We start from the raw sequence: 21,840 nt of genomic DNA on the forward strand, positions 1-21,840 counted from the left end.
TTGCCAGATTCGTGTCTCACAGTTGCGTTTGCTTCAAATAATTTTGAGATGACCTTTGTTAAGTTTCAACTTCACAACCGATAAATAATAATATTAATAATAATGAACCAGAGCTATGTAAAATTGAAATCTAGTAAGCAATCCAAAATAGCATTATGTATGACACTAGTGAGAGGAACTCACATGTGGCATTTATAACCTCAAGAATTACAATTGCATCTGCTATTGTGATTTAAGTCATTCCAAAAATGGCTTTACCAATGGCATTCACAAGTATAGCACTAGTAGGCATCAAGGAATGCCTTCAATGCAGATATAGACGGGAGGGTTGGAATATTGAGATCAGTGACCAACTCCATCCAGAATTTAGGCACCGTTTTTGAGAAAGCCCTTGACCCATATTGAATCCTTATTTTTTGAATGGATATGAAGGCGGAATGCCTGCACCCACAAATGTGGCGTTAGCCTGGGCAATCGGGGGCCTCTGTGTGTGTTTGTGGCGTGTCCCAGTGAAAAGAGAGCCACTGAGGCTGCCGATGCCGTGATCATTACCAGATGCCCCGTTGTCTGCTGCTGCACTCGGGGAGGAAGCGGTGGGTAGAGTGGGTGGGGGGGGGCTTTTGATGGTCCCTACCACTCCCTCCAAAAGGCACTATCCCAATTGTATCCGAGTGAGGTGATGGTGATGAACGCCTGCGATGCAGCCAGCGCTTGTGGTACAAGTTTGATGGACCATGCGTTATCGTCATCGTCGCGTGTGTGAGACTCACGACTCTGTTTAGCGAGGTGGTGCCAGTTGAGGAAGTGTAGACAACAGGTTCCTCCACAATTCTCGAAAAGCCTCTACAAATTGCTGAGCGTTTTCATCTCACGTGGGGATTTTTCTTCGGAGTTCTCCAAATTTTCTCTCAAGGATCGTGCGGGCGGGAGACTCGCGTAATGTAGAGCCGGATTCACATCCGGACCAAACAGTCAAACGCGTTTTCCTCGCTCGACCTCTAATAATGGGGCCGTCGGCAAATTCTTTCCAGACATTGGAGGAAAAGGAACTTTTGCGAACATGTGAACGGGGCGCTGTAATGTCCGTGTGATTCATCAACCGCACCTCCGGAGAGCTGCCTCAAAGGCGCTCGCCACCAATTAGTCGTGCGATGTAATGCATTGTGATTTTAGGGAGTTCTAATCCGTGGAGTGCGCGTGAGGTACGAGTGGCGTTTTGGGTGCCTCTCTTGATGTGTGACGTCGTGCTATTCTGACATGATTTAATAACGTGTATTGCATGCACCATAACACCGCCCCAAAGGTATACAATACAGTACACTATAGTTTGGATATATGGAGCATCTTAATGTGACTCCTCGAGATCCTGTAGAAATTGTGGGGCTGGGAGGAGTGGTGGTGGTGGGGGGGTTGTCGTATGTACGTTGAAGAGCCTTGGCATAGCGAAAGCTGTGTGAGCGTGCCTGCATGCTTGCGTGCGTGCACATTAATTCCTCTTGTGTTCACGTCCCGTGACCGATCGTCCTTCGTGTGCCTCAAACAGACACTGAGACGGAGAAAGACGCGGCTCTCAGACTGTCCCAGGAGCGAGCTGAGATCATCGAAAAGTATGACCGGGTAAGCACGCGATCACGTCAAAGCCAGTCGTCGTTGATGTCAAAGTCAAGATAGGTAATGTAAGTTGAGCGCCAAAATGTCTCTTCCCGCTCAAGCTAACAATGTAGTGTTGCTCTATTGTAAGCCATTGATAGAAATTCCACATTCCTGTGGCAGGGGGCAGTAAATTATGTACTAGTGTTGCAATGACGCATACGCGTTTCTATAACATAACTCGTTAATTTTGGTAATTAATATTAATAAGTCTCTCGTCGCATAAACAAGCATTGAAGGGGGGTCATCATCGATGAAGGGCCTGAAGCCAGCAGTGGAAATTCCACATTACTATAGTACAAACCGTTACCTCTGGAGGATGACCACTGTTGACTTCCCACAAAGTGGTACTCGTTTTATTGACCCTGGAGGGACGATGAGCTTAGTCATCACCCCGGTGGAATTTGAACTCACTTAGCCTTCTTATCATGAGTCGTGCACTCTTAACTACAGTGCCACCTGGCCGAATGAGGCCAGCTCAATGGTGTATTTACTGTGCGTTCGAGAGCAGCAATTCGCTCACTCACTCAGTGTTGTAGTGTGCTGCTTCCTGGTCCAAAATTATTTCGTGTTCACATGTGCACTGATGTAATCAGATGTTTCTAAATTAGAAGTTTTCGTGACTGCAAGGATCCATACTTTTTGGTTCTTTTGGTAAAGTCACGTGGATGAAAACAAAAATAATAACAATAATATTATTATGATTATTTTTATAATAATAATGTTATTGTTATGATTATTTTTATAATAATAATAAAAATAATATTCTTCTTATGATTATTTTTATTTTTCATCTACGTGACTTTACCGAAAAAACCCAAAGAGTATGAATCAGATGTTTGTCCATTTTTTTCTATCCAGTTTTTCAGAAAATTATATGGCCTTTTATTCAAAATATGCGGCAGACTAATAAGTTGGTGTACATGGATGAGTGTACTTTTTTGATACATTTGGAAGTTACATTATCATTGACGAGTTAACTATTGTAGCCCCAGATGTAACATTTGTAGTGATAATCTTAACGTCTATCAAGATAATGATAAGCATTTTATTGGGTACTTAGTTACTGTGGCATCCCTAAGCACCTTACAAAACGTCAAAAATTGTCCACAAGGAAAAGAAAAGTAGAATTAGATACAAGGGAAAACACCGAACACAAAAGAGGTAAAAGAACAGCGAATGAGCGGCATTAGACTGGTGCTAAGATAAACCCAACGCGTGCACGCTGAGCAACACAGCCACAGAGTCCCAGGGAAAGTTCGGCGACATCACGGAGTGGAGAGGCCTGGCCAGACCACAGTGCAGACACTCCACCCAATTACCACCACCCATCCGTACCATGCCACCTTCATCCAGTCACCACCACCAGGCCCCACACCACCTTCACCATCCCAAACCCCCGCCCAATTACCACCACCCATCCGTACCATGCCACCTCCACCAAGTCACCACCACCAGGCCCCACACCACCTTCACCATCCCAAACCCCCGCCCAATTACCACCACCCATCCGTACCATGCCACCTTCATCCAGTCACCACTACCAGGCCCCACACCACCTTCACCATCCCAAACCCCCGCCCAATTACCACCACCCATCCGTACCATGCCACCTCCACCCAGTCACCACCACCAGGCCCCACACCACCTTCACCATCCCAAACCCCCGCCCAATTACCACCACCCATCCGTACCATGCCACCTCCACCCAGTCACCACCACCATCCCCACACCACCTTCACCATCCCATACCCCCGCCCAATTACCACCACCCATCCGTACCATGCCACCTCCACCCAGTCACCACCACCATCCCCACACCACCTTCACCATCCCATACCCCCGCCCAATTACCACCACCCATCCGTACCATGCCACCTCCACTCAGTCACCACCACCAGGCCCCACACCACCTTCACCATCCAATACCCCCGCCCAATTACCACCACCCATCCCTACCATGCCACCTTCATCCAGTCACCACCACCAGGCCACACACCACCTTCACCATCCCATACCCCCGCCCAATTACCACCACCCATCCGTACCATGCCACCTCCACCCAGTCACCACCACCAGGCCCCACACCACCTTCACCATCATATACCCCCGCCCAATTACCACCACCCATCCGTACCATGCCACCTACACTCAGCAACCACAGACCCATGCCACTGCGATGCAGCTACGGCAAGGTCATTTGAGCCTCTAATGCAGGGGTGGGGAACGTCCGGCCTGCGGGCCGTACAAGGCCCACGAAGTCATTTGGTCTGTTCCAGCCATCACATTAGGGGTGAGTTAATTAAATGTTTGACCAAATATAACAGGCTAATTTTGAAGTTGATAATTTTGTATGGCCCGCAAATGATGTTATAAATATCCAAATGGCCCCTGCTCTAATGTAACATCTACAGTACATCTTTTTTTGGATGATGTTTTTTTGTGGTGCCTGTTAATATGTTAGCATTCAGATTGTTCACCATAAAACGCTAAGTTGTTTCTCAGTGTTACTCAGGCTTTCAGTGTCATTTCCACCTAGCACGTGCCTGCTCTCATCTTTTCATAGATTGGTCACTAGAGGATTATGCAACAGGAAATGTTCCATAATCCACGTCGTTGACAGGAGACCTCTGCTTGTATCATGTTTACCTCTGCTCGCACACATCCGCTCGGGAATACATTATCTATCATTGACCCAGTTGATGCCTGTGGGGTGGGCTGGCTCTGCCCCACTTTTCATCACCCATTGGCCTCGTTTGCCATACAATTATGCCAGCACCTGCTGCACTGTCGCCCATGCAGCTGTTGCCATCCTTCTGCTCACCATCGTGTGCCACTTATTCGATCGTTGGCTCTTGCCCGGTTGCCCACTGCCGCCCCCTGCTGCATTGCTCTTCTGGTGGTAATAATAATAATGCCATGAGCAATGTTTCGCCGAGTCTCAAATAGTTCAAGGTGGCCAAATGCGTTTTTTAAAGCACAAGTTTTGCACGTGGATGGAAACCGGAGAAGTACCGTGCATACAAGGGGAGCTCACTGCTGGATTCACAGATGACTGCATTGGGAGTTTTGCAGTCATAACATATCCGCATGATCAAACCATGCGGATAAGTTTTCCAGATTGAAAAGTAATTTCTTTAGAACTGATTTCTTGTGTTTAGTTTGTTGTCCCCCCCGCACCTCCGATTAGCACGGTTGGTGACGTACGTTGTGATGCAAAAGAAGTTCAGCATTCATGCATACAGAGCACTGGGTTATAGGCGGGAACCACCGGTTATCTTCTCATGTTCTCCGTTGTGGCATAAATCCGCTTAATACAATAACGTTGGGAGATACATAGCGTCTAAATGCATCCATGTATCAGGATGGTGTTTTACAGAGTAGTTCGACCCCGTGTATCTCAGGGACAAAATTGATGTAAATATTCGTTTTTCTTTTAGACAAGTGACGGTCATTCGTAGGCAGTGGAAGAAAGTTTAAGGAGAGTCGGTGGCACGGGTGGCAGGGGGGGAGAAATTCTAGAACATGGAAGCACCAGAGGAGATGGGTGAACCTCGCACTTGTGGCGTCAACATACGGCCTTGGTTGGTGGGGCACACGAGTAACCATTCAGTTCTTTCACAACGACAAAAGGAGCAACCGCTGCCATTGGATGCTCAGTGCCGATGACATCACCACTGCATTTGTACCAGGCGAAGTGCACTATGAGATCACGTTAGTGTGTTGAAGGTTCATTGGCGGGAGGTCACGGGACAGACAAAGCTGTCGTGAGTTACAGACTATGTTGGCTGGTGCATTACTCGCCAACCAGCTTATGCACAGTTGACTACTTATTCATCCGACCTCTGACACTGTGTTGCCTTGTTTTCCCACCGATTGCTGCTACGACAACACAGGGCCGAGAGGAAGGTGCGCAGATTGACCCGTGGGAAGATTCGGATTTCCGCCTCTACAAAGTCACGGATCGTTTTGGCTTCCTGCAGTGAGTGTCTCTGTACAGAGCCTGCGTCTTGTCACCGTGCCTTACATCCCTCTCTCTACATAATCATGCAGGGGATGGAGCAGTGTTGTCGTGGACAGTGCACTGCGCTGTGAACACAGCTACCCGAGTTCAATTCCTGGCCACGGTTAACATTGCCGGCAAATGATGTCTGAATCTGTATTGGCCACCCCACTTCACCAACCCACACTAACCAGTGTGGTGAAATTTGGTCAGACAACTCCCATGGCCAACATGGCGTGGGGAGACCATCCAACGATGGGTAGATCGTAGTCGATGATTCTAATAATAATAGTGCCAGATCCGTACACTCGGCTGATTTAATTCTAATTGCGCTGACTGGGCGAGCCAGAATGTGAACTTGATGCGAGAAGGGCAGGTGAAATCTGTAAAAAAAACCCCAAGTCAGCGTTTGTTCATGTCGTTAAAGCGGCGCGCAATGCTCTTCTTGCTTTGCGAAAGTCAATCCCGCGTTAATGTTCTGGCAAGGTTGGCTGCGTGCTGAGCCAGAGGCCAACACGTCGCACCGCCCCTGCCCACACGGGTGCACGAGTCTGCGTCGGCTCTCCTCTCTCCAAACTTCCTTTCCAATTAGAGCGCCGGTGGCTCTGCCCCCCCTCCGCCCCTCACCCTGCCCCCCGCCCCCCTCCAGCCACACAATGCAGCAGCTGACGCCGTAGTTTTGTTGCGCTTACGCCCGCTAATTGAGGCCGCTGTGGAGCAGTCGACCGCAAGGGGGTGAAGCGAAGGTGGAATAAAAACCGTGTCCTTTATTGCACGAGAGGTCGCCGGAAAACCCTCGGAACCCGACACTTATCGTAAATGCGATTTCCCTAGTCAAAAAGATATTGGCCCGCTCGGCGAGCCGAGGGCAGGTTAGTGGCAGCGCTGTGGCTCGTATTGTTCCTGGTGCGTGCCTGTTTGTGTGCGTGCACGCTGACTCGGCAGCTGGTCTACAGAGAGAGGATTTAATAAACAAATGGAACGTTGAGGGAGTTAGCATCTGCCGTGGCTGCCTATGTTGCTGCTTGTTTCCTGACGAGTTGATACCTGTTTGCTTTATTTGATTCAATCTGTGCACACCACGTTGAAAGTATAAGGCTTTTTCGATTTAAAGCTTTCGTGACTGCAGGGATTCATCTTCTTGGTTCTTTCGGTAAAGTCACGTAGAAGGGAAGTAATAAAATAATAAAAATAAAACATAATAAAATAATTCTCACGACGTTTCGGCCACAACGCAAGCAGCCGTCCTCAGGTGAAGAACATGTCTGTCGATAAGGACGTGTCATTCAGACTCTGTCTTATCGACAGACATGTTCTTCACCTGAGGGACGGCTGCTTGCGTTGTGGCCGAAACGTCGTGAGAATTATTTTATTATGTTTTATTTTTATTATTTTATTACTTTCCTTCTACGTGACTTTACCGAAAGAACCAAGAAGATATAAGGGTTTTGTTTGCTACTTATTGTCTTCCTACGGAAAACCATTACATCTGTTGCTTAAAAACATTTTATATGATCAACATCACTAAGACGGTGAATGTCTATGCCCCCTCTCTGAATTCTGAAGAAGGGACATTATTGGAATATATTTATGGTACTCTCTATTTTTCTGTAAGAAGCTGGTATTTTATTATTTTATTTATTACGCTTGCATGCCCAAGAAAATCTCACTGAGTCGCATGACTCATATAAGGAGCTTCCTGCCAAGATTTCACAGTAGTGGGTGATGATTGCTTCCAGTTGAATGATTAATGAGTTTTGTTGATTTCTGTTTATGTACAGACAGTAGTGCTTTGTGTGATCTCAATATCTGTCGCAAAAGTTCACATCAGTGAAGTTGTATGTAATAGATCTGTATACATTGTATATGGACAAAATTTAACCTCTGCTACCCATTCATATTTCAGTGAAGAAGAACTTCCAATTCCAGATGCGGAAGAAGGGAAGGTACAGTTTTCCCCACCACTTTTCAATATATTTATTGTAATAAGACTTACTTTGAAAATCCAAGTCAAAGTGTATTTATCTGGTGCTCATCTCCACAGATAACCCTGAGCCAGTGGTGTAAATTCCACATTCTTATGACTGGGCCCAGTCACTGAGCTTGGAGTCTCTTTCATTCTTGAGCTTGACTGTGGTATTAGTGACTCACACAATTGCTCATCTCAACTTGCACTACAAAGACTCTTGCTGTTCAAACGAACACGGACCAGCACGCAGCTCTGCTGGGCGGTCGTGTGCCAGCAGTGGAAATTCCGTGTTCAGATGACTGTGGCTGTACGAAGATGATAGCAGGTCACTTCCCACATAGCAGCACCCATATTAATAACCCTGGAAGAATAATGGGCTATAAACTGGAGCCTCTGCGAGACTGCGTCTGGCTCATTGGCAGAGGTCGCAAACGGGTTTTGATTCCTTACCCGTACCCGTACCCGGCCGCACCAGGGTCGCAAATGGGTACCCGTACCCGGCCGTACCCGTACCCATACCTGGCCGGGTACGGGTAGCCAGGTATCGGGTAGGGTACGGGTATCGGGTACCCGGTTGCGACCTCTGCTCATTGGTAAGCGTGATGACCGCCTGTCCACCGAGCTGACTGCTCTGCAAATACCAGGCGAGAACAACTGATGCCCCACGGTCTGTATCTGGTCAATTACTTGATTTCGTACGGTTCGTGACCACTGTGAAACGGCCCACAAACGATATTTGTATCCCTCACTCCCAGCACTTAGCCACGCGTGCACTTTAGAACTGCGAGCTGACATCAACGCATTAGTGAGAGGAGGGCAGGCTCTCCGTTGCATAAAGGCATCAAAGGCGAGCCCGTATTATGTTTTGTATTATTATTATTGGGTAACGTCTAATGTGCGTTTTAACGTGTGGCCCTCCCAATGTTATTTGAAAGTTCTGTTCGGCCCTGGGTAAGGGAATGGTTCCCCAGCCTTGGATTATACAGACACGGGTAATTGTGCTGCCTATGAATCCGCCTTGTTGTTCGCAGATCAAAGCGACGGAGGTGGAGAGGGTCGCCAAGTGGCTGAAGATGGTCAAGACTTGGGATAAATACAAGAACACCGAGAAGGTGCGCAGGCAGGCTACATTGGGCCTGCAAGTACTCGTGGCACGCGCTCACTCACGGCCACTGCAATATCACAGTCACCGGCAAAGTGCGTCGTTTTTAAATATAATTTCTTTGAGCGAGTGGCGTTTGCTGAGTCTCGACACTCATCAGGGAGGTCACGCGTAATGATGTTTGGTAATTTCCTTAATAAGACGTATTCTGCATGTGGGAGGAATTCAGTGCCCAAAGACAGGCGCTCTCTCTCACCCTTGCTGTGCTGCCATCTCCTGGCCACCTCGCAGATCTGCGGGTTTGGGAGTTTCACACAAACGTGTGATCCACCAACACACTCCTACAAACCACTAGATTACAGTTGTTCGCCACCACCACGCTCAGAGTCGAGTCACAGTGCTCTCCTACTCAAATGGCGGTAGTTAATATATCGATCCTTGAGGGATAATGGGCCGAGTCAAACCTCCTCCCCCCCCTATAAGGATTTTAACTCTCCTGCAGACATGTGCTTACTCTGCCCAGAACACTTAACAGCACTCGCACGTGAATTCTTGATGCTCTCGTGTCCCTCCCCACCTCCCCTCCTTCCCTGCCGTGCGGTCTCTGCAGATGGCGCGCCGCGTGTACAAGGGACTTCCGCTGCAGCTGCGTGGGGAGATCTGGTCGCTGCTGCTGGAGCTGTCGTCGCTCAAGGAGGAATTTTCCGGCCTCTACGAGGTCAGGCCCAGCGCCCCTCTTCCCCCCCCCCCACTCAGTAGCCGCCGATTGCTCTCTCTGAAGTCTTAAGTTTTAATTGGTGTCACCCGAGGTGGCTCAGGAGTCGCAGCACTGAGCCAGAACCGCAGAGATTCTGAGTTTACGTTCAGGCGATCACCTGTTCTCAAGCATGGTTGATGGTCTCAGCCCGGTCAGCAATTACTTTGCTATATTGCAATTGGTTTAGCACTTAAGTTGGCTAAATACCAAAGAATCAAAAATATAGCATCGATAACATGCGACGGATATTACTTTCGATTATCCGTGAGTGGATTGTTTGGCTTTTGGATTCACCATGCTTGTGAAAAAATTAATAAAAATATTTACATGCATGAGGGTCAATGACTCGGTGCTCACTTTACCGTGAACTTGTCCGCAAATAAATCGGTTGTTTTAAAAAGCAATAAAGTCAGACAAAGCATTCTCCATCTTAACCCCCATTCTAAGTAGGTAAACAATGCATGCATTATCTGGGTATATTTTTATCCCAACCAGCCCTCCTTAATGACCCAGTCTCATGGAGATTGGACTGTCTGTATATTGTACTATGTAAGTCTTAAGCCGATGGAGGGTGTCTGTTTGTGTGGAAAGTGGTAGCGCATTGGTTAACCCACTGTGCTACAAACTCATTGACCCGAGTTCCATTACCACTCGCAGCCAACGTCAGTGACGAATATCTGAACTGGCCCTGAGCCTCCCCTAGGTTGACTTGGCCTTAAATGAGTGTAAACCTCAGCACTGGGGAAACAAAGACTGCCTGGATGTGATTTTGGCCACCCGACCCCTGGCCTGCATAGGTGCTCACTAACAGCGCTTGCCCCAACAGTCTGTAAAAGCTATACGGGGGATCTTGTCTTCGTGTGCGTTTGTGAGCAGCAAATGAAGCAGCGAGCGCGCATGGTGTCCCCCGACGTGCGCCAGATCGACCTGGACGTGAACCGCACCTTCCGCAACCACATCATGTTCCGCAACCGCTACGGGGTCAAGTCAGTGACCTCTCATTCTCCTCCTACCTTTTATACCTCCACAGTTAACTTAAACCATCACACGAACTCCACTCATCCTCACAGCATCCTCGCAGCGGCTTTTGGCTTGGCAATAGAATAAAGACGGGTCACCGCAGAGCGTGCTTTCGGATGCGCTTCTGCGGCCGTCTGGAACGCTCTTCCTTCCGATATTAGGAAGCCACTGGAGCTATGCACTTTTATATCTAGATTGAAAACTAATTTTCTGAAACTACTTTTTATGTTTAGTTTGTTGTCCTTCCCCCGCACCTCCGATTAGCACGGTTGGCTACATACGGTGCGAAATAAGTTCAACATACACACATACAAACTGTTTGGCCTTCACCGTCAAGCTGTTTGCAAAGTCAAGTGCCGCTGTGCGTATCCCTGTTCCAGCGAGTATTTGGCGGTGTTCGTCTTCCTTGCGATCCTTAACCAACGGTGGAAATTCCACATTGCTGTGATGGAATCCGTCTCAAACGGTTGTGATATTCACCTGGAAGAGAGATAAAATACTTAATGATTGCCTTCGCTATTGTTATAATATGTGAATATCAAAGTCACAATTTGTATATCGGTATAACATGCTTGTTAGTGTGGGAAGTATTTGCATACGATGCATTATTGCCAGATTTTTTTTATTCTATTAAGGCGAAATGCATTGGTAAAACTACTTCGTGAGCATGATAATTATTTTGTTCCATTCAATCTGGCTTGTGAGGGTTAGGGTAACGGTCTTGTTTGAGCTCTTGACTCACAATCGGAAGGTTGGGAGTGTAAATCTTACTCTACATCATCCCTCTCAGATGAATAAAAGTGGGTATTGCTAAAGTTGTAAATCAACAATGATCATTATTTGCTTTACTGACGATTTTGTCCACGGTCCATACATTGTGAATCTACATGCCACACCCCAAATACCCTGGGGGCATAAACACCTGTCCGTCCGTGAACTTGCATCACCACTCATTTTACCTCCGCACTGGAAGCCCTCGGCTATTTGACTTACAGGGCCTGGCACCGAGATTGGCGCCATGGTGGCGAGATGTTAACTACCTCGCCGGGTATACAGGGGAGGTTGTGGGTTCCATCCTGACCCTGATGCCTGTATATTTGGAGTTTGCATGTCTCTCTTCCCGTGGTCATGTGGATTTTTTTACGGGGTCTTCCGGTTTTTCCCTGCACATTTAGAAACAATGTGCATTTAGAGTATTTTGCTGCTATAAATTTCCACATGATAAGCCACTTCGTTGAGCTATCATTTGTGGCCAGGTCGCGTCTGAAAAAGAGCTGTATAACTCAGTGAGCTATAAATAAATAAATAAAAGTAGGTGTTAGTTTACGTCTTTGTTAGCTACACTGTCTTTACGTTTCATATAAAGCACGACTGCTTGTGCGCGCTTAAGGTCTCAGTTCACCGGTAACTGTGATGCCGACGTTTTATTTTGTGTCACACAGGCAACAAGCCCTGTTCCATGTGCTGGCTGCATACTCCATGTACAACACGGTAAGAACTGCGTCATAGTGAGTTTAACTCACCTCTTCATACGCCCAAAGTTACAGTGGTGTTGGCTGACAGAACACAAACTCTTTTGCCCACCCACCAATGTAATATTATCCAGGCCAGATGGGCACTGGGATTCGAGTCAATAAAATAAGCAATACTTTGTCTGTAGTCAACGGTTGCCAGCCTATAGAGAGACTGACCCCAGACTCTGTATAATGAATGAATTCATATAATGGAGTGTGAGGATTGCACTGGTTTATAGTTGGTCTTTTAAATATGCTTTTAGTTTATATTGTGTTAGTTTAATTTAAATGTTAGTACATTGTCTATTTAATGCATCAAATGATCACTGTTAAATGTGACTTATCTTCAAGTCTAAAGTTAGATTTATAGGAAATTTTATATAGTTATTTCTTGTCCTGGCCACCCCACGTGCCCTCTTCATAGTTGCATTGTCTTTGGGATTACACACGTGTAGTGTCCTGTGTGCTGATGCCTCCAGTCACGATGCACTTTCCTGTGATCGCATCACTTCCTGGTGACCTAGCATTCCTGGGTCAGGAGCCATAGGAAGCTCCTGATTGGGCAGGTTGCTTCATAAATTGAGGCTGCTGAAATCAGACCTGAGCTGGATTCCCAAACATTTCAAGCTACGTTGTATCTGCCTATGCAAATATACGTGTGCATACCTTTATACATGGTCGATGACCATGGCACCCAGAATGTCAGATGTTGGAAGATAAGCAGGATTGAGTCTGGATAGTGCTTGGATGGGCAACTGTCATGCATGAAACGGTTGTTGTAGGCTGCTACATGGCTGTGTTATCAGCAGAGAACAGTGCAGCAAATCCATTGTAGTACATTCCAATGTCTGTGCCCCACCTTCACATAACCTGCACTGACCAGCACGGTGAGGTATGGATAAGACACCCCCACAACCTGCATGGCATGTTAGTGAAGCCCGAATGTAGTCGATTGACCTAAAGGGCTGTACATGGACAATTGTGTATGAATGTATATATATACACATACATGTGTGTGCATGTGTACCACATATCAGGAGGTGGGCTACTGCCAGGGCATGAGCCAGATCGCTGCGCTCCTTCTCATGTACCTTAACGAGGAGGATGCATTCTGGGCACTCGTGCGCTTGCTGTCCGACAATAAACACGCCATGCACGGTGAGTACTCCTCTCCCACACTGCAGCGCACGGTGTTTGTGTGTGTCTATATAGTATGTGTGTGTGGGTATATCGCAGCAGTGGACAAATATTCTGACCCCCACAAGCCCCATACCAAAGTCTTCATATGGCCGACGGCTACAAGGCACAGGGTGGTCACTCAGCTGATTCGCTCGTGCTGCTTGCCTGCGCGGTTTTAATTTAGAAGTGTGTGCTCGTGTCTGGATCTCTGCTGCCAAGGGGCGAGTGCCCTGGGTCGCTCCTGCTTCCACAGCCTTTTTTCCCCTCTTTCAAATGGAAGTTTAGTAGAAAAGTAAAACGGTCATCTGCGTCTCTATTGAGCCGAGCTTGAACTGCCCTGGGAGGTGATTGTGGCTCACGAGCAGTGGTGAGTACTCGGAGCAGTGGTTCAAGATAAACTCCGGGCCATTCCTACCATCAGTTGCTGTTGGAATATCATGACACCAGTCTGGGCCCTCCCCTTAAGTCAACACAGCCTAAAATAAGTTCCTGGTAATGTGCGACAACATCGGCCTGGGGAAATAAAGGCGGCCAAATGTTTGTGTGGTGTCGGTGACGCCGCCTTGATACAAGTGCCTTGCCAACTTCAATAGGTTTTCACAAATAGCATTTGCAGTTGTCGTTGTTGCAGGCTAACAAGAATGTTCATCTTTAAGGCAGACATCTTCCATGTTCTTCTTGGTTCTTTCGGTAAAATCACGTAGAAGGGAAATAATAGAATAATAAAAATAAAACATAATAAAATACAATTTTATTATGCTTACCTGCGCATAAGGGAAGTAATAAAATAAAAAATTAAAAACATAATAAAATACAATTTTATTATGTTTTATTTTTTATAAAATTGTATTTTATTATGTTTTATTTTTTATATTTTTTTTATTTCCCTTCTACGTAACTTTACCGAAAGAACCAAGAAGATGAATCCCTGCAGTCACGAAAGCTCTAAATCGAAATCTTCCATGTTACTCAGTTAAATAGAAAAAAAATGTTTTATAAAGGGTCCCTTAAAAATGTGATGTGTAATTCAACATGATCAAGTTAAAATATCAACATACCATTCCATTCTCATTGGAGACACGCTTGAGATGATATCAAGATCAAAATAAGTCGATCTCTTCCCTGTTGTTGATCCTGATCCAGTAGTGGATATTCCACATTGCCGTGGCAGTAAAAATCCTGGATAAGGTGTGTGTTTTACCATGCGCTCCTTCCCGGCCCTCTGCTCCTCCCCAGGATTCTTTGTGCCGGGCTTCCCCAAGCTGATGCGCTTCCAAGAGCACCACGACCTCATCATGAAGAGGTTACTCCCCAAGATGAAGAAGCACCTGGTGAGGGGTTGCCTGTGTTTTTTTGTTTGTCGGCGTCGCCGTCTGCTGGAATTCTGTATTATTAACATTATTAAATCTCTGCAGGATGCGGTGCAGAAAGGGCTTTGTGGGAGGTGAGCCGTCACCTCATTTGGTTCAACTGCACTAAGTGCATTATTCCCCCAAGGTTAGACCTGGGGTCAATTATAATTACATTTCCGAAAGCAATATTAACTAAAATTACTGTTCAATTACATCGTGATTGCAATTAATTACACATTTGACAATGAACAATTGTAATTGACTCCAGAGTATAAAGTCAAGTTGCACCAACATTTAATTCAGCATGCTGGGCTGGCACTTAGCGGGTTCAGGCTATCGTCATTGTTAAAGTTGGAGCAGATGTGATGAAGGGCCTCCCCAAGCCGTCGCCACCTCTCACATGACCACAATGCAACAATCCTTCTAGCTCTGCAATTGATCGGATTTCATCACTCCATCTCCGCGGATTAATATCCTCGGGCGTGTGTCCCTCCATTGGCTGCCACTCTAGTTTAATCTTAACCATCATTCCTCCTCCCTGCCTAAGCCCACTTACTTTTCTTAACAGTCAATGTAATGCGTCTAACTTTTCTTTGTTCTCTCGCCCAGAGCTTGGATGTGTCACACAAAATGAGAGTGGCTGTTTTATTGGCTGCAACTTCCTTGAATCCAGTGGCAGTGTTGTGTTATAGAATGGACGCCCCCCATATGACCAATCTGCCATCTGTTCCTCCTGTTCTGTCTCCCCTTGTCCCGGTCTGCTCAGGATAGCCAGGAGATCTTCACCAACCTCTACACAACAAAGTGGTTCTTCCAGTGCTTCCTCGACCGGGTGCGTTTGCTTTTAACTATTGTGACATTGTAAGTTGTATCATCATCTTTCTTAGGTTTTTTTCGGTAAAGTCACATAGGTAAAAAAATTAAAATTAATAGCACGATAGCTATCGTGCTGTGACTTTTCCACCTGAAGACGGAAGCTTGTGTTGCTTCCGAAACGTCGTGATTTTTATTTTATTTTTATTTTACTTTTATTAATTTAAATTTTTTACCTACGTGACTTTACCGAAAAAACCTAACAATATGAATCCTTGCAGTCACAAAAGCTTCAAATCTAGAATTAATGTATCATCATCATCCATCTATGGCCCACGCGTGATCGGTGACTTCTCTACTGCCCCCCCACCCCTCCTCTAGACCCCGTTCACGCTCACGCTGCGGCTGTGGGACATCTACATGCTGGACGGAGAGCGGTTGCTCATCGCGATGGCCTACACCACGCTCAAGCTGCACAAGAGTGAGTCCTCCGCCTGCCACGTGCTCCGCCCCCGCACCCCCGATTATCACGTTTGGCTACGTATGGTGTGAAAGAACTTTAACATACATACATACATACAGGAAGAGCATTCCAGAAGGCTATAAAGGGGGGGAAGGGGTCGTTGTCTTTGTGCGCTTAAACGCGTGTGTCCCTCCACCGCTTTGCCTTACGCGCAGAGCGGCTGATGAAGATGGAGATGGAGGGCCTCGTGGGCTTCCTGCAGCAGTCGCTGAACGAGGACTTCCTCTACGAGGACCACTTTGTCATCGACCAGCTGCACAACAACATGGCCGAGCTCCGGCGCAATAAACTCCTCCAGCCGCCCCCAGGTGGGTAGTCGCGTGCCCTCTCGGCCTCTCGGCCGCGTCGAGCCTCACGCTGCCGCGGTGGACGTTCTTAATCGTTCGCGGTGTCATGTCGTGCACAGCCACGCAGCGGGTCGAGTCGTGGACTCCCGAGCGGAGTTCACGTGATTATTCGTACTGAACTGAGCCCCCATGCGATGATGGATAAATCAATTCAGGATCACGTGCCAAGATTCCATCTTTGTCTTGTATGTGCCGCCTCATTTTTATCATTCATCTTGGAAATTCCTCTTTCTCTCGTGTTTTTTGTCTCATTTGATCTGTGATTTTAAAGATAACGGTTGTTTATTATTTTAATGCGATTCGCATAAATTGTACACACCGAAGACGCATGATTTGATGCGTGCATTGTGAGCATAATTAATGATTTGATGCGTGCATTGCAAGCATAATTAATGATTTTGATGAATGGATCATTAAGTGCCTCCTTACGACAATATAATAATTGATAAAAATGCTTTGACAGTATTCATTAATTGGTAATGAATGGCCCCTGCCTTGAGAATGTGGAATTTCCACCCTTGGTGTTGTGCCACCGATGAAAATGAGCCACCCCCAGAATGCTCAGTGGGGAGATACAGTTTTTTTCAAATATAAGTTGAGACAAGAGACGAAACACAAGGAATGTTGTGGACGATCGTTTTATTGTTAACCGTGTTGAAAACTTGCGTACCTTTCAAAGCTATTGTAAATTGGTTTCTGTTTTGTGTGTGCGTATATTATGGACCTTTGAAATGAACAAGACAGCCAATGCAGTCCGTCCATAGTTACACTACTCGCTTAACGTAGACTGCTGCTCTCTCTCTCCACACAGGCAAACAGGATGAGTTCCCCCAGCGTCCGTTTGGGCAAATGCCACCTGACAGCCTCACCATCCTGGAGGCAAATGGCGCCGCTAATGGACAGAACAGACAGCAGCAGCTGACACCGACAAAGGCTGCAACGATCACAGCGCCAGGGCCGGCACGCACTCCGTCCCCGCAGGGGAACGGAAAACGTCCGGCGCTCTTGCCTCCGCGGAGACTTGATGGGAACGTGAGAAGTGTGACCACAGGAGCTGAGAACCCAGCAGCAGCAGCAGCGGCAGTGGCATCAACAGCACCAGCAGCAGCAGCAGTAGCAGCAGCAGCATCGGGTGCGATGGAGAGACCAGCGATAGAAACGCATGCACAGAAGCTTCCGAGCGACGCAAACTCAAACCAGAACGCCGCTCCTGGTCCTCGCATAGACAGAGACGAAGGGGGGGCGTCGGCGCTGGCAGCCCCTCCCAAGTGGAGGAAACCAGCAGCGGAGGCTGTGGCAACAACGTCGACAGCAATAACATCGTTGGTGGTGCCGGTGGGAGGAGGAGGAGGCCCGGTCCGACCCGGCACCGTGATCCGCGTGGACAGCGTGGGCCGCAGCGCCTCCCAGCACTCGCTATACGACAACGTGTCATCCGAGCGCGAGGCTGACGGCCCGGTGGCCGCTTGGGGCCTCCGAGATGACCGCTTTCTCACGAGCCCCAGCAGCAGCAGCGGCAGCGCCGTCACCAACGGCGAGACGCTCGCCCGGCCGCAGCGCCTGCCGGTGGTGCCGCCCCCCCGTGCGTACGGGAGCACAGACCACATCGCTTCTCCGCCACCGGAAACTCGGCAGCAGCGGCACCAGCAGCAGAAGCAGGGAGCGCCGTCGCAATCAATGAGCCGCTCGGCCTACTCTAGTCCTGCGCGGTCACCGTACGGAGCTTGGACGGACACGGTTCCGGTGTCGGCGAGTTACCACGGGCCGCCGGTGGCCGGCGCCGTGACCCCCAACGGCAGCAGCGGCGCGCACCTCCTCGCGCCGGACGGTTCCTTCGACCGTGCCGACGGAGCGGCTTGGGCTGCGGCGGCGGCGGCGTCCGCAGCCGGGCACAGCGCCAGCGCGGACGGGAGTCTGGACGGGGGTCTGGACGAGGGGCGGCACGCGCGGGGGGGCGGCTGGGCCGTGACGCGCGGCAAAGTCGTGGCTCCCGCGCCCCGGCACTGGGCGACGGCGCCCGCGCACGCGTCGAGCGAGGGCGAGCTGCTGCTCTGGCCCGACGGGCAGCAGCAGCAGCGCTGCGTGAGGCAGGCAGAGCTGGTGCGGAATGTGGCGGCGGTGGCGGCTGTGTCGGTCGGGCCCGAGCGCCAACGGTCGCCGGGACACGCGCGGTACCCGCCCTTCCCCGCCGACGACATCAGGGAGACGGCGGTGCTCTGAGCCGCGGTGGCGGCGCCCCTGATGACTCCCGTCCTGCGCTGCTCCTGGATTTTAAAGTCGAGGTTGGGGTGGGGTTGGCAAACTTGGACGTTGGGAATGGAATGTGGCAGGAGGGGCCAGGCATTGTAGGTGTAATTCGAAAGAGGAGGTTTTGATGGCGGAGGGCAGACGTCGGTGGCGACCAAGCCGGATTGTGGCAATGAGATTGTCGGACCTTGGAGGCCGTGTGCTGACTGTGCAGCAACTTCAGGATCTGGCTTACGGAAGGAGGCAATGTTGAATGGTGGCACCATCAAATGGCATCTCCACATCCTTCATATGGTTTACGTTTTTATTGTTCGACCCCACCGGAACTTGACTTCGTTTCCGTGAAACTATGGGTGTATCTTTTTTTTAGCTGACAAAAGAAATTCGACTTGCGTTGTGTTCAGCAGCACGTTTTTTTTTGTATCTCGACACAGAGATGAGCTTTAATCGGCGGCGTCTCTGCGAGCCGAGCGATTTTACAAGCGTGTAGCTCGCGAATTTTGAATAACGGATCGAGAGAGCCATCGTACACCGACCTATCGGACCTCTGACTACTCGAATAATTTTTACGCTTTGGTTTTATTTTTTCATTTTGGATTTGTTTTGTAATTGTCGTTGAAACAGCTGTAAATAGTGCGGTGTGCGGTCAGGTGTTTAGCGATTCTAACTGTTACACAAGAACGTTACGACAACCAGCATCTCCTCAGGAAAATCCTCGCCCATTGTTTGATCTGATCATGTCCTCCACATGTAAAATTGTTACCAGAGTTTTTTTTATTTTTAAGTACATTTTTTTTTGTGCTGTGCTGCATATTACTTCACGAGATTCCCGTTTCTCTCTCTCTCTCCATCGAGGCTGTCAGCGTACACGCGTGGGTTTTATCCAGGTGCTCCAGTTTCCTCCCACGTGTCCATTGGCTGAAAACATCTTAGTATATGGAGGACTGCAGAGCTGTGGCAATTGTTGGTAGCACCGGCTCAATGCCCGACTGCTGCCTCCCAGCTTGTCTGTGGTTCCTCAGCGAAATGTAAGATGCAATCGGCATGAACGACGCAATATTTTTATACTTAAAACAATCTAAATGTTTATACATTTCATTTCAGCTTATTAATAGGCATGTGAAATGATTATTAGCCAACCGTGCTAACGTCCGATTAGAACAGTTGGCTACGTACGGTGCGAAAGAAGTTCATCATACACAAATTCATACTGAACTCAACCTCTATGTGACGATGGATGAATTGATTATAATCAATTGAGGATCATGTGCCAATATTCCATATATGTCTTGTTTGTCTTCTATCATTCATCATGTCAGTTCTCTCTCGTGTGTTTGTCTTATTTGATCTGTGATCTTAAAGATAACAGTCTCTTGTTGTTGTAATGTAATTTTCATAAACCTTAAATAATTGGAAGGCACGTAATTTGATACGTGCATTGTGAGCATAAGAAACGATGTTGATGAATGGAGGATTTCATGCCTCTTGAAGACAATAGCCAGCTTGTGTATAGATATGAAATGTTGTCAGCTTTGTTCTCGACTCTCATTTTACTTCTCTCATTGTTCACGGTTACAATTGGGGACATATTTTTTATTCATTCGTTTATTCGGCGAAAACGGCAACAACGTCTGTTTTTTTTGTCAGTTTCATTCTTCATCTTTCATCTAACCAAGCAAAAGTCCATTCACAGACAATGATGTCATTTGCACAAAATGTCAATTGATGAATCTCGAGCCAACATTTCATTTTGTTAACGGATACCTTTGTCCATAGACACGTGGTCAGTTTTGTCCGGTCATGTTTGAGTCGGTCTTTCACAATTCTGGCTAAAAAAGGCAACTTGCGATCGCTAAAGCAGAGCGGCAGGCTCCGTGGTGGCACGAGCTGTTCTCTATTCACAGTGCTTCCCAATCTGACGCAGCCACGGCTGCAATGTATCCACTGCGATTGGCGCGACATCGATGCGCGTCATTTCTTGTTATGCCTCCGTCAACATGTGCACGGAGTCCACATCGTCCAGAGTTCCACGCGAGGGAAATGCCGGCGGCCAGTTAGCAAGGTAGTGTTTCTCACCAGAGCAAAGAACCGACAGTTCTTAGGCTTATCTTCGCACGGCCCGCAGCCACATGAGGACTACACGTGTAAACGGCCTGCGAACGATATTCATCCCATCAACGCAAGCATCTTAGCCACACGAATTGGGTACTAGATGGGATTAGTTTCAACCTGGCATCACTGTTTCAATTCTTTTACACGCTCGGTCACTTCTGTCGATTGCATGGGCCTCTTGGAGTGAAGGCCAATAAGGTCTTTGAAAGCTCTATCTGTGTGGCCGTTATTAAGGGAAAGGTACCTCACCCCTGTACTTGAGGGAGACGCCGTTGAGATGACGCCATCGGTCTGTTTCTGCTGTTCGGCGAGCGGGAGGCGTGGCATCGTGTTACGCTCAGGCAGACGGCAGTATGGCGTGAGTGCGGTTTTATCGGAACTATTTTTTTTAAACATCGCTTGATTCGTTTCACGTCTGCCTGTTTAGAGTAATTAAATTGACAAACACTCCGCCGGGAGGCGCATGCACCCGTTGCATTTGGTGACCGTTCAGGACTGGAATATGCAGCAAATGGATGAGGAGCAATGGGGGGCGTGGATGGATGATTGGAAGGTGTGAGCTCTGGCAGCAAAAGTTGCGTCGAAGCCAAAGTCTCGCCACTAAAACGAGCGTTCGGACGACGACCGCCGCTGATGGTGTCCCCTGAGCCAGCGGCGGAAACTCCACACTTGTAGGGTGCCCACGAATCACTCTTCACAAACTGGTTCTCACTTTTGTGGACGCCAGAAAGATGATGAGTTGAGTTGCACCCCCCCCCCCCTGCCAGATGTTGAACTCGAATTATATGGATTGCGAGTCGAATGCTCTAACCACAGCGTCGCTCAGCCAAGTCGACTTGTTGCGACACTGTGAAAGGTTTGAACGCCACAATCCTTTGGCAATAAGAGGACATGGGTACTTGAAGGGCACTGCTCGGTGTGTGCTATATGCAGCTCGGTAACAGGTTGGTAATTGGGGGCCAGCTGTGTAAATGGGGAGGCATTGAGCAACGCTGGCATTGAAATTGCACTGTCACTCTCATGACACAATGAATCTTGTATCACAATTATATCATTGCAATCATGGATTCGACATTAGCGAAAATTATTTCCGTGTTGTTGATCGAGTTTAAAGGTGCGAGTTTTGTTGTTAGCTAAGGGTATATTTGTGCACATTTAATTCGAATTTTTTTTGATGCTCACAGTGTTTTCTTGTTATATTTTCTGAGTTCAAAATCATGTGTTACTAAAAATGAAGGCACTTGATTTGTGG

At 47.9% G+C, this 21,840-nt stretch overlaps 1 protein-coding gene across 3 annotated transcripts in view; it reads left to right on the forward strand.

The window, feature by feature from the left end:
* Positions 1 to 21,421, forward strand: part of LOC144722961 (USP6 N-terminal-like protein) — a 58,086-nt gene extending 36,665 nt beyond the window's left edge. For all 3 annotated transcript variants that reach the window (XM_078601422.1, XM_078601421.1, XM_078601419.1), the window contains 13 exons: positions 1,544 to 1,617; positions 5,547 to 5,632; positions 7,560 to 7,599; positions 8,654 to 8,734; positions 9,335 to 9,442; positions 10,358 to 10,467; positions 11,944 to 11,992; positions 13,053 to 13,173; positions 14,431 to 14,525; positions 15,313 to 15,378; positions 15,741 to 15,840; positions 16,038 to 16,190; positions 17,041 to 21,421. In XM_078601422.1, coding sequence (XP_078457548.1) covers positions 1,544 to 1,617; positions 5,547 to 5,632; positions 7,560 to 7,599; positions 8,654 to 8,734; positions 9,335 to 9,442; positions 10,358 to 10,467; positions 11,944 to 11,992; positions 13,053 to 13,173; positions 14,431 to 14,525; positions 15,313 to 15,378; positions 15,741 to 15,840; positions 16,038 to 16,190; positions 17,041 to 18,449 — 2,492 coding nt within the window. In that variant the 3' untranslated portion in view covers positions 18,450 to 21,421. The remainder of the gene's footprint in view (positions 1 to 1,543; positions 1,618 to 5,546; positions 5,633 to 7,559; positions 7,600 to 8,653; positions 8,735 to 9,334; positions 9,443 to 10,357; positions 10,468 to 11,943; positions 11,993 to 13,052; positions 13,174 to 14,430; positions 14,526 to 15,312; positions 15,379 to 15,740; positions 15,841 to 16,037; positions 16,191 to 17,040) is intronic.
* Positions 21,422 to 21,840: the final 419 nt, after the last annotated feature.

Source organism: Lampetra planeri, chromosome 16 (assembly GCF_965212315.1).
Source record: "Lampetra planeri chromosome 16, kcLamPlan1.2.h2, whole genome shotgun sequence".
Taxonomy (NCBI): domain Eukaryota; kingdom Metazoa; phylum Chordata; class Hyperoartia; order Petromyzontiformes; family Petromyzontidae; genus Lampetra; species Lampetra planeri.